Source organism: Macaca nemestrina, chromosome 14 (assembly GCF_043159975.1).
Source record: "Macaca nemestrina isolate mMacNem1 chromosome 14, mMacNem.hap1, whole genome shotgun sequence".
NCBI lineage: Eukaryota > Metazoa > Chordata > Mammalia > Primates > Cercopithecidae > Macaca > Macaca nemestrina.
Window position 1 is genome coordinate 56,713,518 of NC_092138.1, and position 14,009 is coordinate 56,727,526.

At 36.7% G+C, this 14,009-nt stretch overlaps 1 protein-coding gene across 1 annotated transcript in view; it reads left to right on the plus strand.

The window, feature by feature from the left end:
- LOC105493860 (intraflagellar transport 74) overlaps positions 1–14,009 on the plus strand; it is a 128,960-nt gene that overhangs the window by 76,116 nt on the left and 38,835 nt on the right. The window contains 2 exon segments of the mRNA XM_011761813.3: positions 12–52; positions 10,548–10,627. Coding sequence (XP_011760115.2) covers positions 12–52; positions 10,548–10,627 — 121 coding nt within the window.

Here is a 14,009-nt window from a genome sequence, read left to right on the forward strand (position 1 = left end):
TGCCTTTGTAGGTTAAAGATGATAATCAGGAAATAGCCAGCATGGAAAGACAGTAAGTACCTTTATACTAGGACATTTTACATCCATTTCTCACTTTAAAAATTACATTCTAAAGGTACAGGAGTGGCTTTCATTCTTTCAATTTTTCTTATAGCTTTAAATATTTCTTTGAGTGTTTAAGAGCCATTGCATAGTATAATTGTTTTTTATAAATATCTTTATTAAGATATACTTTATACCATATAATAGACGTATTTAAAGTAAACAATTTAAAGCTTTTTAGTATATTCACAGAAGTGTGCAGCCATCACCTAAATCACCTTTATTTTTCAATTTTTATTTATTTTTATCTTTTTGAGACCAGGTCTCACTCTGCTGCCCGGACTGGAGTGCAAGTGGCATGATAATAGCTCATTGCAACCTCAAACTCCTGGGCTCAAACTTCCCAAGGAGCTAGGGCTACAGGCACATGCCACCATATCTGGCTAATTTATTTTTATTTTTAGATGAGTCAAGATGTTACTATGTTGCCCAGGCTAGTCTCCAGCTCCTGGCTTCAAGCGATCCTCCCATCTCAGCTTCCCAAAGAGCTGAAATTACAGCTGTGAGCCAGTGTGCCAGGCCCCCAGTCAACTTTAGAACTATTCAGTCAGCCCAATAAAACCCTACACCCTTTAACCATCACCTCCCTTATGCCTCTCCCAGCTCTAGCCATGCCTATTCTGGACATTTCATACAAATGGAATCATTCAATATGTGCTTCTGTGTGGCAGGATGCTTTCACTTAACACAGTGAGCCTTGCTTTCTTGAAGATCAGCTGACTATCAGTATTTGGCTTTATTTCAGGGTTCTCTATTCTGTTCCAAGGCTCATAGATGAGCCTTGAAAACTAAGACTAATGGAATATTATTTGGAAATAGAAATTAATACAATACTAATACATGCTCAGTATTTTATTAATTTTTATTAATACTGATACATGCTTAGTGTTTTATTAATTTTTATTTCCAAATAGTATTCCATTGCATGGATATACCATATTCTGTTTATTCATTTATAAATTGATGGATATATGTGCTGTTACCATTTTTTTATTGTTATGAATCATGCTCTTATGAGCATCCATGTACAAGTTTTTGTGTGGACATATGTTTTCACTTCTCTTGTATATATACCTAGGAGTGGAATTGCTGACTCATGACTATGTTTAGCTTTTTGAAGAACTGCCAGACTGTTTTTCAAAACAACTTTACCATTTTACATTTCATTTATTTCTATTTGAATATATTTATTTAAAGTTTGTAAAACAATCATTTTACCACCAGTCACCAGAAAGCATACCAATTGTTTTAACTTTCTTTCTTTTCTTTTTTCTTCTGAGACAGAGTCCCGGTTTGTTGCCCAGGCTGGAATGCAGTGGTGCAATCTTGGCTCACTGCAGCCTCCACATCCTGGGTTCAAGGGATTCTCATGCCTCAGCCTCCCGAGTAGCTGGGACTACAGGCACGTGGCACCGTACTCGGCTAAGATTGTTTTAATTTTAATCAACTAAGTTGTAAACTAATAAGTAGTCAACAATGACGAAATTGCCTTTTAATGTTTCTCATATTCTATTGTAATGTTTTTGTCACTGATTACAACTTATGAAATTAAATTTTGGAATCACAGTCTCTAATATGAGCTGAATTGAAGCCCATGTTAAGTCTTGCAGTACTGGCTAAGGTACTAAGAAAGTAATGTTTTATTTTCTGTTAATTTGTAACTTTAAGCAAATTTCTATATTATTATGGCTAAGAGAAGATTTTTTTTAGGAACCTTTAAAGCAGCTTTATTTTATCTTTTTTATTTCAATAGTTTTTGGGGAACAGGTGGTATTTGGTTACATGGATAAGTTCTTTAGCAGTGATTTCTGAGAGTTTGATGCATCCATTATCCAAGCAGTGTCCACTCTACCCACTGTGTAGTCTTTTATCCCTCACCCACCTCTCACTCTTCCCACCAAGTCCCCAAAGTTCATTGTATCATTCTTATGCCTTTGTGTCCTCATAGCTTAGCTGCCACTTATTTATTTATTTATTTATTTATTTATTTATTTATTGAGACAGAGTCTCACTCTGTCGCCCAGGCTGGAGTGCAGTGGTGCCGTCTCGGCTCACCGCAAGCTCCACCTCCCGAGTTCACGCCATTCTCCTGCCTCAGCCTCCCAAGTAGCTGGGACTACAGGTGCCCGCCACCATGCCTGGCTATTTTTTTGTATTTTTAGTAGAAACAGGGTTTCACCACATTAGCCAGGATGGTCTCAATCTCCTGACCTCATGATCCACTCGCCTCTGCCTCCCAAAGTGCTGGGATTACAGGCATGAGCCACCGTGCCTGGCCGCTTAGCTCCCACTTATAAATGAGAACATACGATGTTTGGTTTTCCATTCCTGAGTTTCTTCACTTAGAATAACTGTCTCCAACTCCATCTTGGTTGCTGTGAATGCCATTATTTTGATCCTTTTTATGGCTGAGTAGTATATATATGTATAAATATATATCTACACACACATATACATACCACATTTTCTTTATCCACTTGTTGATTATTGGCCTTTTGGCGGTTTCCCTTTTTTCCAGTTGCAAATTGTGCTGCTATCAACATGCATGTGCAAGTGTCTTTTCATATAATGACTTCTATTTCCTCTGCATAGATACCTAGTAGTGGGATTGCTGGATCAAATGGTAGATCTACTTTTAGTTCTTTAAGGAATCGCCATAGTGTTTTCCATAGTGGTTGTACTACTTTATATTTCCACAAGCAGTGTAAACGTGTTCCTTTTTCACCACATCCACTCCAACATCTATTTTTGTTAAATTTTTAAATTGTGGCCGTTCTTGCAGGAGTAAGCTGGTATTGCGTTGTGGTTTTGATTTGCATTTCCCTGATAATTAATGATGTTGAGCATTTTTTCATATGATTGTTGACCATTTGTATATCTTCTTTGGAGAGTCGTCTATTCATGTCTTTAGCTCACTTTTCACTTTTTTATGTTTTTTTTTCTTGCTGATTTGTTTGAGTTTGTTGTAGATTCTGGATATTATTCCTTTGTCAGATGCATAGTTCATGAATGTTTTCTCCCACTCTGTGGGTTGTCTATTAACTCTGCTGATTATTTCTTTTGTTGGTGCAGAAGTTTTTTAGTTTAATTAAGTCCCATCTATTTATCTTTGTTTTTGTTGCATTTGCTTTTAGGTTCTTTCAGTGTTTGCCTATGCCGATGTCTAGAAGAGTTTTTCTGATGTTATCTTCTAGAATTTTTACCGTTTCAGGTCTTAGATTTAAGTTTCTGATCCACCTTGAGTTGATTTTTATATAAGGTGAGAGATGAGGATCCAGTTTCATTCTCCTACTTGTGGCTTGCCAGTTATCCCAGCACCATTTGTTGAAGAGGGTATCCTTTCCTCACTTTATGTTTTTGTTTGCTTTTTCGAAGATCAACTGACTGTCAGTATTTGGCTTTGTTTCTGGGTTCTCTGTTCTGTGCCATTGGTCCATGTACCTATTTTTATGCCAATACAATACTGTTTTGGTGACCTTATAGTCCTTAGAGTGTAGTTTGAAGTTGGGTAATGTGATGTCTCCAGGTTTGTTCTTTTTGCTTAGTCTTGCTTTGGCTGTGCAGGCTCACTTTTGGTTCCATGTGAATTTTAGGATTGTTTCTTTTCTAGTTCTGTGCCAAGAATGATGATGGTAAAATGGGAATTGCATTGAACTTGTAGATTGCTTTTGGCAGTGTGGTCATTTTCACAATATGGCCATCAAGACAAGACAAGACAGGACAGGACAGGACAGGACAAAGACAAAGACAAGACTTAGGAATATGCCTAACCCAAAAGGTGAAAGACCCAAAAGGTGAAAGACCCCTCTCTTCAAGGAAATCCATGAGTATGGAATATGTTTCTATTTGTTTGTGTCATCTGTGATTTCTTTCAGCATTGTTCTGTAGTTTTCCTTGTAGAGGTCTTTCACCTTTTGGGTTAGGCATATTCCTAAGTATTGTGTTGTGTTGTATTTTATTTTATTTTATTTTATTTTATTTTATTTTATTTTATTTTCACAGCTGTTGTGAAAGGAGTTGAGTTCTTGATTTCTTTTTTTTTCTTTTTTTTCTTTTTTTCTTTTTTGATACAGAGTCTTGCTCTGTTGCCCAGGCTGGAGTGTAATGGTGCAGTCTTGGCTCACTGCAACCTCTGCCTCCCAGGTTCAAGCGATTCTCCTGCCTCAGCCTGCCGAGTAGCTGTGACTACAGGTGCTTCCCACCACTCCCAGCTACTTTTTTGTATTTTTAGTAAAGACGGGGTTTCACCTTGTTAGCCAGGATGGTCTCGGCCTTCTGACCTTGTGATCCACCCACCTTGGCCTCCCAAAGTGCTGAGATTACAGGCGTGAGCCACCGCGCCCAATCGAGTTCTTTATTTCTTTGTCAGCTTTGTTGCTGTTGGTATATAGCAGTGATACTGATTTGTGTACATTGATTTTGTGTCCTGAAACTTTATTGAATTTATTTATAAGATCTAGGAGTTTTCTGGATGAGTCTTTTGGGTTTCCTAGTTATATGATCATATCATTAGCAAACAGCGACAGTTTGACTTCCTCTTTACTGATGTAGGTGCCCTTTATTCATTTCTTTTTTCTGATTGCTCTAGCTAGGACTTCTAGTTCTGTGTTGAATAGAAGTGGTGAGAGTGGGCATCCTTGTCTTGTTGCAGTTCTCAGGGGGAATGCTTTCAACTTTTCCCTGTTCAGTATAATGTTGGCTGTGGGTTTGTCATAGATAGTTTTTATTACCTTAAGATATGTAATCATAAAAGGATGCTGGATTTTGTCAAATGCTTTTTCTGCATCTATTGAGATGATTGTATGAGTTTTGTTTTTAATTCTGTTTAATTGGTATATCACATTTATTGACTTGTATATGTTTAAGCATCCCTGCATCTCTGCTATAAAACCCATTTGATCATAGTGAATCTTTTTCATATGCTGCTGGATTTGGTTAGCTAATTTTTTTGAGGATTTTTGCCTCTAAATTCATCAGGGATATTGGTCCATAGTGTTTTTTTTTGTTTGTTTGTTATGTTCATTCCTGGTTTTGGTATTAGGGTGATACTGGCTTCATAGAATGATTTAGGGAAGATTCCCTCTTTCTCTATCTTTTGGAATAGTTTCAGTAAGATCAGCAGCAGAAGCTGCCATATCCCCCTTGGAACATAACTTCCTTGGTCTGAAACTACCCTCTCCATCACCCACATTGGCCACAGCCAGCCCCATCCAAGGAGAGTCTGAGCTGAGACATGCCTAACTCTGCCCTCACCTGGTGTTCTTTCTCTACACTGCTTGTAGCCAAAGACAAAAGACATAAACTTGTGGTATAGGTCTATGGCCCCACCAATCACCTGAGAAACCCAAATATTTGTTCAGGTCACCTTAGGGCAAGCTTGTGTCCCCCCATACTACTGCATCTGATGCCCTCTTGAAAGTGCCACCTCCTAGATAGAGGCCAACCAACACAAACCATTACAGCAATTCTTAACAGAACAATCCTCCAAGGGAAGGAGAAAACAACAGCTAATTCCACTGTCTATAACATCCACACTAACCAGAGGCCCTGAGTCTGTTCACATGACAGTTTTACTGCCAGCATAACCAGCATTCAGGAAAACCAGTGCACTAAACAAAACTACAACCAAGAACTCTCACAGAATCCACTTCACTCTTCAGCTACCTCCACCAGAGCAGGTGCTGGTATCCACGGTTGAGACCCTAAAGACAGATCACTTCACAGGACTCTTTGCAGACCCTTCCCAGTACAAGCCCAGAGCCCGGTAGCTCTGGTGGGTGGCTAGACCCAGAACAGCAATAATAATCACCGCATCTGGCTCTCAGGAAGCCCCATCTCTAGGGGAAGGGAGAGAGCACCACATCAAGGAATCACTTCATGGGACAAACGAATCTGAACAGCAACCTTTGAGTCCCAGATCTTTCTTCTGTCATAGTCTACCCAAATGAGAAGGAACCAGTAAAACAATTCTGGTAATATGACAAAACAAGGTTCTGTAACATCTCCAGAAGATCACACTAGCACCAGCAATGGATCCAAACCAAGAAGAAATCTGTGAATTGACAGATAAAGAATTCAGAAGATCAGTTATTAAGTTACTCAAGGAGCCAGCAGAGAAAGGTGAAAACCAACTTAAAGAAATTCAAAATATAGGATATGCATGAAAAAAATATCCAGAGAAATATGTAGCATAAATTAAAAAAAAATCACAACTGCTGGACATGAGAGACACACTTAGAGAAATGCAAAATACAATGGAAAGTTTCAACAATAGAATCAAACAAGTAGAAGAAAGAACTTCAGAGCTCTAAGACAAGGCTTTCAAAATAACGCAATCCATCAAAGACAAAAAAAGTATTAAAAAAAAAAAAGCACAAAGCCTCCAAAAAGTTTGAGATTCTGTTAAATGGTCAAACCTAAGAATAATTGGTGTTCCTGAGGAAGAAGACAAATCTGTAAGTCTGGAAAATGTATTTGAGGGAATAATCAAGGAAAACTTCCCTGGCTTTGCTAGAGATGTAGATATCCAAATACAAGAATGTCGCAGCTGAGCGTGGTGGCTCACACCTGTAATCCCAGCGCTTTGGGAGGCCGAGGCGAGCAGAACATGAGGTCAGGAGTTCAAGACCAGGCTGGCCAATAAGGTAAAACCCTGTCTCTACTAAAAATACAAAAATTTGCTGGGCATGGTGGCGTGCACCTGTAGTCCCAGCTACTTGGGAGGCTAAGGCAGAAAAATCACTTGAACCTGGGAGGCAGAGGTTGCAATGAGCTAAGATTGCGCCACTGCATTCCATCCTGGGCAACAGAGCGAGACTCCATCTACAAAAAAAAAAAAAAAAAAAAAAAGGAAAGAAAGAATTTCAAAGAATACACCTGGGAAATGCATCACAAAAAGGTAATCACCTAGGCATAGTCATAAGGTTATCTGAAGTCAAGACAAAGGAAAGAATCTTAAGAGCTAGGAGGCAAAAGCATCAGGTAACCTATAAAGGAAAACCTATCAGATCAATAGCATATTTCTTAGCAGAAACCCTACAAGCTAGAAGGAATTGGGGTCTACCTTTAGACTCCTTAAACGAAATAATTATCAGCCAAGAATTTTGTATCCACTGAAACTAAGCTTCATAAATGAAGCAAAGATAAAGTCATTTTCAGACAAATGCTGAGAGAATTCACCACTACCAAGGCAGCACTACAAGAACAGTTAAAGGGAATTCTAAATCTTGAAACAAAACCTCAAAATACACCAAAGTAGAAACTCCTTAAATCATAAATCTCACAAGGCCTATAAAACAACACAATGGAAATGAAAAACCAAGGTATTCAGGCAATAACTATCACAGTGAACAGAACAGTACCACATATCTCAATACTAACGTTGAATGTAAATAGCCCAAATGCTCCACTTAAAAGATACAGAATAGTAGAATGGATAAGAATTCACCAACCAAGTATCTCCCATCTTCAGGAGGCTCACCTAATACATAAAGTCTCATGTAAACTTAAGGTAAAAGGGTGGAAAAAGATATTCCATGCAAAAGCAAGTAGGAGTAGCTATTCTTATATTAGACAAAACAGACTTCAACAACAATTGAAAAAGACAAAGAGGGACAGTATGTAATGATAAAAGGACTAATCGAACAGGAAAATTCACAATACTAAATCTATATGCACCTAACACTAGAGCTCCTAAATGTAAAAAATAATTACCACTAGACCTAACAAATGAGATAGATGGCAATACAATAATAGTGGGGGACTTCAATACTCCATTGACAGCACTAGACAGGTCATCAAGACAGAAAGTTAGCAAAGAAACAATGGATTTAAACTATACCCTAAAACAAATAAATGGACTTAGCAGATATTTATAGACCCTTCTACCCAACAACTGCAGAATATACATTCTGTTCATCAGCACATGGGACATTCTCCAAGACAGACCATATGATAGGCCACACAAAATAAGTCTCAAAATTTAAGAAAATCAAAATTATATCAAAGTATTCTCAGACCACAATGGAATAAAATTGGAAATCAACTCCAGAAGGAACCGTAAAAACCATGCAGATACATGGAAATTAAATAATTTGCTCCTGAATGATTTTTTAGGTCAACAATGAAATCAAGACGGAAGTTTAAAAATTCTTTGAACTGAACAATAGTAGTGACACAACCTAGCAAAACCTCTGGGATACAGCAAAAGCAGTGCTAGGAGGAACATTCAGAGCATTAAGTGCCTACATCAAAAAGTCTGAAAGAACACAAATAGACAATCTAACGTCATACCTCAAGGAACTAGAGAAACAAGCACAAACCAAACCCAAACCCACCAAAAGAAAAGAAATAACAAACATCAGAGCAGAACTAAATTGAATTGAAACAAAAAATATGAAAGATAAATGAAGTAAAAAGCTGTTTCTTTGAAAAGATAAGCAAAATTAATAGACCAATAGCAAGATTAATCAAGAAAAGAAGAGAAAAGATCCAAATAAGCTCAATTAGAAACAAAACGGGAGATACTACAACCAATACCACAGAAATACAAAAGACCGTTCAAACTTATAATGAGCATCTTTACATGCACAAACTAGAAAACTTAGAGGTGATGGGTAGATTCCTGGAGAAATATACAATCCTCCTGGATTAAAGTAGGAAGAAATAGAAACTCTGAACAGACCATTAACAAGCAGTGAGATTGAAATGGTGTAAAAAAAAAAAAAAAAAAAAAAAAAAAATACCAACATAAAGTCCAGGACCAGATGGAGCCACAGCTGAATTCTATCAGACTTTCAAAGAATTGGTACTATTTTACATTTCTTTGTAATGTAATATGAGCAGCATATGAGCAGTATGTGAGGGTTCCAGTTTTTTTCACATGCTCACTTGTTATTACCTCTTTTTCTATTATAGCCATCCCTAATGGATGTGAAGCGGTGTCTTACTGTGGTTTTGATTTGTATTTGTTTGCTGGCTAATGATGTTGAGGTTCCTTTCATATGCTTATTGGCCATATTCTTTGGGGAAATGTTTAGTTCCTTTGCTCATTTTTTAAACTAGATTGTTTCATTACTGAGTTGTAACATTTCTTTATATATGCTAGATAGAGGTCTCATCAGATACATGATTTGTAAAAATTTTCCCTTGTTCTATGAATTATCTTTTCATTTTCTTGGTGTCCTTGGAAGCATAAAAGTTTCCAATTTTGATTATGTCCAGTTTTTCTATTTTTCTTTTGTTGCTCTTGCTTTTAGTGTCATATCTAAGAAACCAATGCCAAATCCAAGGCCATGAAGACTATGTCTATGTTTTCTTCTAAGAGTTTGGTAATTTAGTTCTAACGTTTAGATCTTTGATCAATTTCAAGTTAATTCTGTGTATGATGTGAGGTAGGAGTCCAATTTTATTCCTTAGCTTCTACATATGTACTTTTCCCAGCACCATTTATTGAAAATACTCTTCTTTCATCATTTAATTACCTTAGCACCCTTGCCAAAAATCAGTTGACTATAGATATGTGTTCTTATTTCTGGACTCACAATTTTAGTTCATTGATATATATGTCTATCCCTATGCCTATACCACATTGTTTTTGTTATGGTAGCTTTATAGTAAGTATAACTGCTTTATGTTAAAACAACCCATATAATCTTCTGCCAGTGATAGGTTTTCCCTTATTTTCTCATTTTTGAGACTAATTTTCCAACTTAATTTGGCTTGTAGAAACCTACAAAAAGAGTATTGTTAAATATTTTTCATTTTCTTAATACTGCAAATCAAACTCAAAGGAGAGTTGGGAAGGGGTGTACTGTTTAAGTCAGGCAACCTGGTGTTCTCAGAATATACTTAGGCTCCAAATATGAATCATTAAAAAAGATCTAGGCTGGGTGTGGTGTCTCACACCTGTAATCCCAGCACTTTGGGAGGCTGAGGCAGGTGGATCACAAGGTCAAGAGATCGAGACCATCATGGCCAGCATGGTGAAACCCTGTCTCTACCCCATCTCTACTAAAAATACAAAAATTAGCTGGGCATGGAGGCGCGTGCCTGTAGGCCCAGCAATTCGGGAGGCTGAGGCAGGAGAATCGCTTGATCCCAGGAGGCAGAGGTTGCAGTGAGCCGAGATCACACCACTGCACTCTAGCCTGGTGGCAGAGCGAGACCCCGTCTCAAAGAAAAAAAAAAAAAAGATCTAGACAAGATTCTTCCTCTCTAAATTTATAGTATTGTCCTCATAATAGGATATGCTATTTTTCTATATTTATGCAACTTGGAAAAGATATCCTAATGTCATAATCAATTATAGTATTGTCCTTAGAATAAGACATATTATTTTTAGATATTGTTTATGCAACTTGGAAAAGACATCTAACCTTCCCATCAAGTGTTTTTATTGAATGTCTACATTTCCTTCATAAATTCATTAAAAATATTTTCAACAGGTTAACAGATATAAAAGAAAAGATAAATCAGTTTAATGAAGAAATTAGACAACTTGATATGGATTTAGAGGAACACCAAGGTAATGCTTCTGGTATTTTTATAATGTAGATTAACAGATGTTTAGCAGTATTGATATAGTATTATCAATGTCTCAGAGACTGTTTAACTACCTGGGATGTATTATTTAATTCTCTATGATATTGCTAACTTTAACTACTAAAATGCATACTATATGAGTAATATTAAAGCAGTGATTTAAACTGACCACTTACGAGTTAAAATGATTGCATAAAATTTATTTATCTTTGCCAAGCAGTTTTGTTTTTACAAAAACAGAAGTGAAATGTTTAAAGTTGTTATACTTCCTCCTAACTTATACTTCCTTCCTAGTAATAGTCAACAGTTTACTGTAAACAAAATAGTCGGCTGGGTGCAGTGGCTCACACCTGTAATCCCAGCTCTTTGGGAGGCTGAGGCGGGCGGATCATCTGAGCCTGGGAGTTCGAGACCAGCCTGACCAACATGGAGAAACCTCGTCTCTACTAAAAATACAAAATTTAGCTGGGTGTGGTGGTGCAGGCCTGTAATCCCAGCTACTCAGGAAGGCTGAGGCAGGAGAATTGCTTGAACCTGGGAGGCGGAGGTTGCGGTGAGTCGAGATCGCACCACTGCACTCCAGCCTGACAACAAGAGTGAAACTCAGTCTCAATAAATAAATAAATAATTAATAATAATACAGTCAACTATTAATGGCAGTAACTGGTAGCATTAGAGGGGATGAAAATCAAATCACAAATACCACACAAATAATCCAGACAGAATTAATTAATTAATAATAATATAGTCAACTATTAATGGCCGTAACTGGTAGCATTAGAGGGGATGAAAATCAAATCACAAATACCATACAAATAATCCAGACAGAATTAATTCCCCACCCAGGCCTAGTAATGAAGTAGCAAGTAGTAAAGAAGTAGCAACTTCATCCTCCCCAACTTTCCCCAGGAGTGGAATTTGAAGAACCAATGCAGACACTAGAACACCTGAGGGAGCTTGGGGTTTGACTATGTAGAAATACTGTGGTGGGAGTTTGGGTGTGGGGGCTACATTTTTATATATGGTTAAAGGAGGAGGTTGAGCATCAATTTCCTAACAAGCTTCTCCCTAATAAGAAAGATAAAAGTAGATTCCCCATAGCATTTTAATCATAGTTTAAATGAAAACCAGTTAATATGCTCTTGGATTATCAAGAATTGACTGTATATTCTTATGAGTTAGGTATGTTATAAACAGTGTGCACATGTACATGTATTCTTGTTATGGCTAAGGAAACATTCATAGCAGTGCCGTGGCTCAATCACAGCTCACTGCAACCTCAGACTTTTGGGTTCAAGTGATCCTCCTGTCTCAGCCTCCTGAGTAGCTGGGAATACATAACGTCTGCCACTACATCCAGCTAAGTTTTAAATTTTTAGTAGAGATGAGGTCTCGCTATATTGCCCAGGCTGGTCTCAAACTCCTGAGCTCAAGCGATCCTCACACCTCAGCCTCCCAAGGTGCTGGGATTACAGGCGTGAGCCAGCACATCTGGCTGTCTATTCCTAAATTAATTTTTAACTTCAATTTTTATGTTTTTTATACTTTTTCTTGATTTATGAATAGCATTAGCCACTACTGATTAATTACTTACCTGGCTAAGCACTTTTTAGTCTTGCAAGGATTTTTTAAAGCCTCGTTAACCTATTTTTTACATAATGAGGCTCAGAGAAGTTATATAATTTAGTCAAATTCCTCCAGCTAGTAAAGAGTTAATTCTATTTTTAAACCAAGGTCTCTCTGACCCCAAGCCTTTAGTTCTATTGCCTAAGCTTCAACTTGACTTTCTGATATGAAGTGCCATATTGCAAATTTAAAATATTCTTATAAAATACTTACACAGTTGAATTTACACATGGCTACTACTAGCTTTAAATAAGGTATCTAAAGGCAGACAGACTTGAAAATAAGTCCCAGTATTAGGTAAATAAACTTGCCCAAGCTTCAGTTTTCTCATCTGCAAAATTAATATAATGATCCTATGTTACTGAGATTTATGATTGCTAAATGGCATACCAGGTGAGGTAGGCTAATAATACATTGTTAAGACTAGAGTCATGTCATTTTCTTTTTTAAAACATTTATTTATTTTCATTGACAAATAAAAATCATATATATTTATTGTGTATAGTATGTCTTGAAATATGTATGCATTGTGGAATGCCTAAATTGGGCTAATTACCATATGCATTACTTCACATACTTATTTTTGGTAGTGAGAACGTTCAAAATTCACTTTCTTAACAATCTTGAAGAATATACTGTTACTGTTAACCATAATCACCATGTTGTACCATAGATCTCTTACCTAAGAGATATATTCCTCCTACCCAAACACAATTTTGCATTTTTTAATCATGTTATTTTCTTTACTAAATCATTTCATTGCTTTTGATTTATGTAGATCTAGTTTCTAGGTTTTCTATATTAATATATTCAAAACCATTCTGAGAAATCTGATAATGTTCTTGATTTTAGATGCTTATAGGACACATTCTAAAGAATTTTCCTTTTCCTAAGTCTAAATTTCTAACATTTAATTTCTTTCCACTAAAATAATGCATTTTGGGGGTAACAATTTATTATTAATTGTTAGTTTTAAGACAAATAGAAGGCTTTTAATTTTTACTTCTATTTTCCTTTTTATTTTCTAACCTTTGTTCTTTTTTATTAATGTGGAAAAATAATCTATAATGCAGTGTAACAGTGGCATTTATAATGTATATGAATCTATGTAATATGTAATTATATGCATTTATGTTATGTACATATATGTTTATGCATTTGTTTTTTGTTCTGCTACACTGTGGTCATCCTAGATTATTGATACATTAGTACAGGAGGTTTTTGTTATAAGATTACTTGTTATAAGATTACTTGTCAGTTCAAGATCTCGTTATTTCTTGCCTGAACAAGTTAGCAATAGCCTCCCTAACTGGTCTCCTCACTTCCAGTCTTGCCTCCTCTCAGATTCTTCCCCGACAAATGCTGTCAGAGTGATGTATATAAAATGTTATTTTGTGTCATTGTGCTGCTTAACACTGGTTCCCCATGATATACAACATAAAATGTAAGAATTCTTGCATGTCATTCTAGTCCGTCTGTGATATGGCCTGTGCGCATCGTCAACCTCCTCTCCCACCCCTCATCTCTATCCTTAAATTCTAATAATAATCTGCTTGTAGTACCCTATGTCTCACACCTTTGCCATATATCAAACTGTTTCATGCCCCAATGTTTTGCTCTTACTATTTGTTCCTTTTTTTTTTTTTTTTTTTTTTTGAGATGGGGTCTCACTCTGTCGCCCAGGCTAGAGTGCAGTAGTGCGATCTTGGCTCACTGCAACTTCCTCCTGGGTTCAAGCA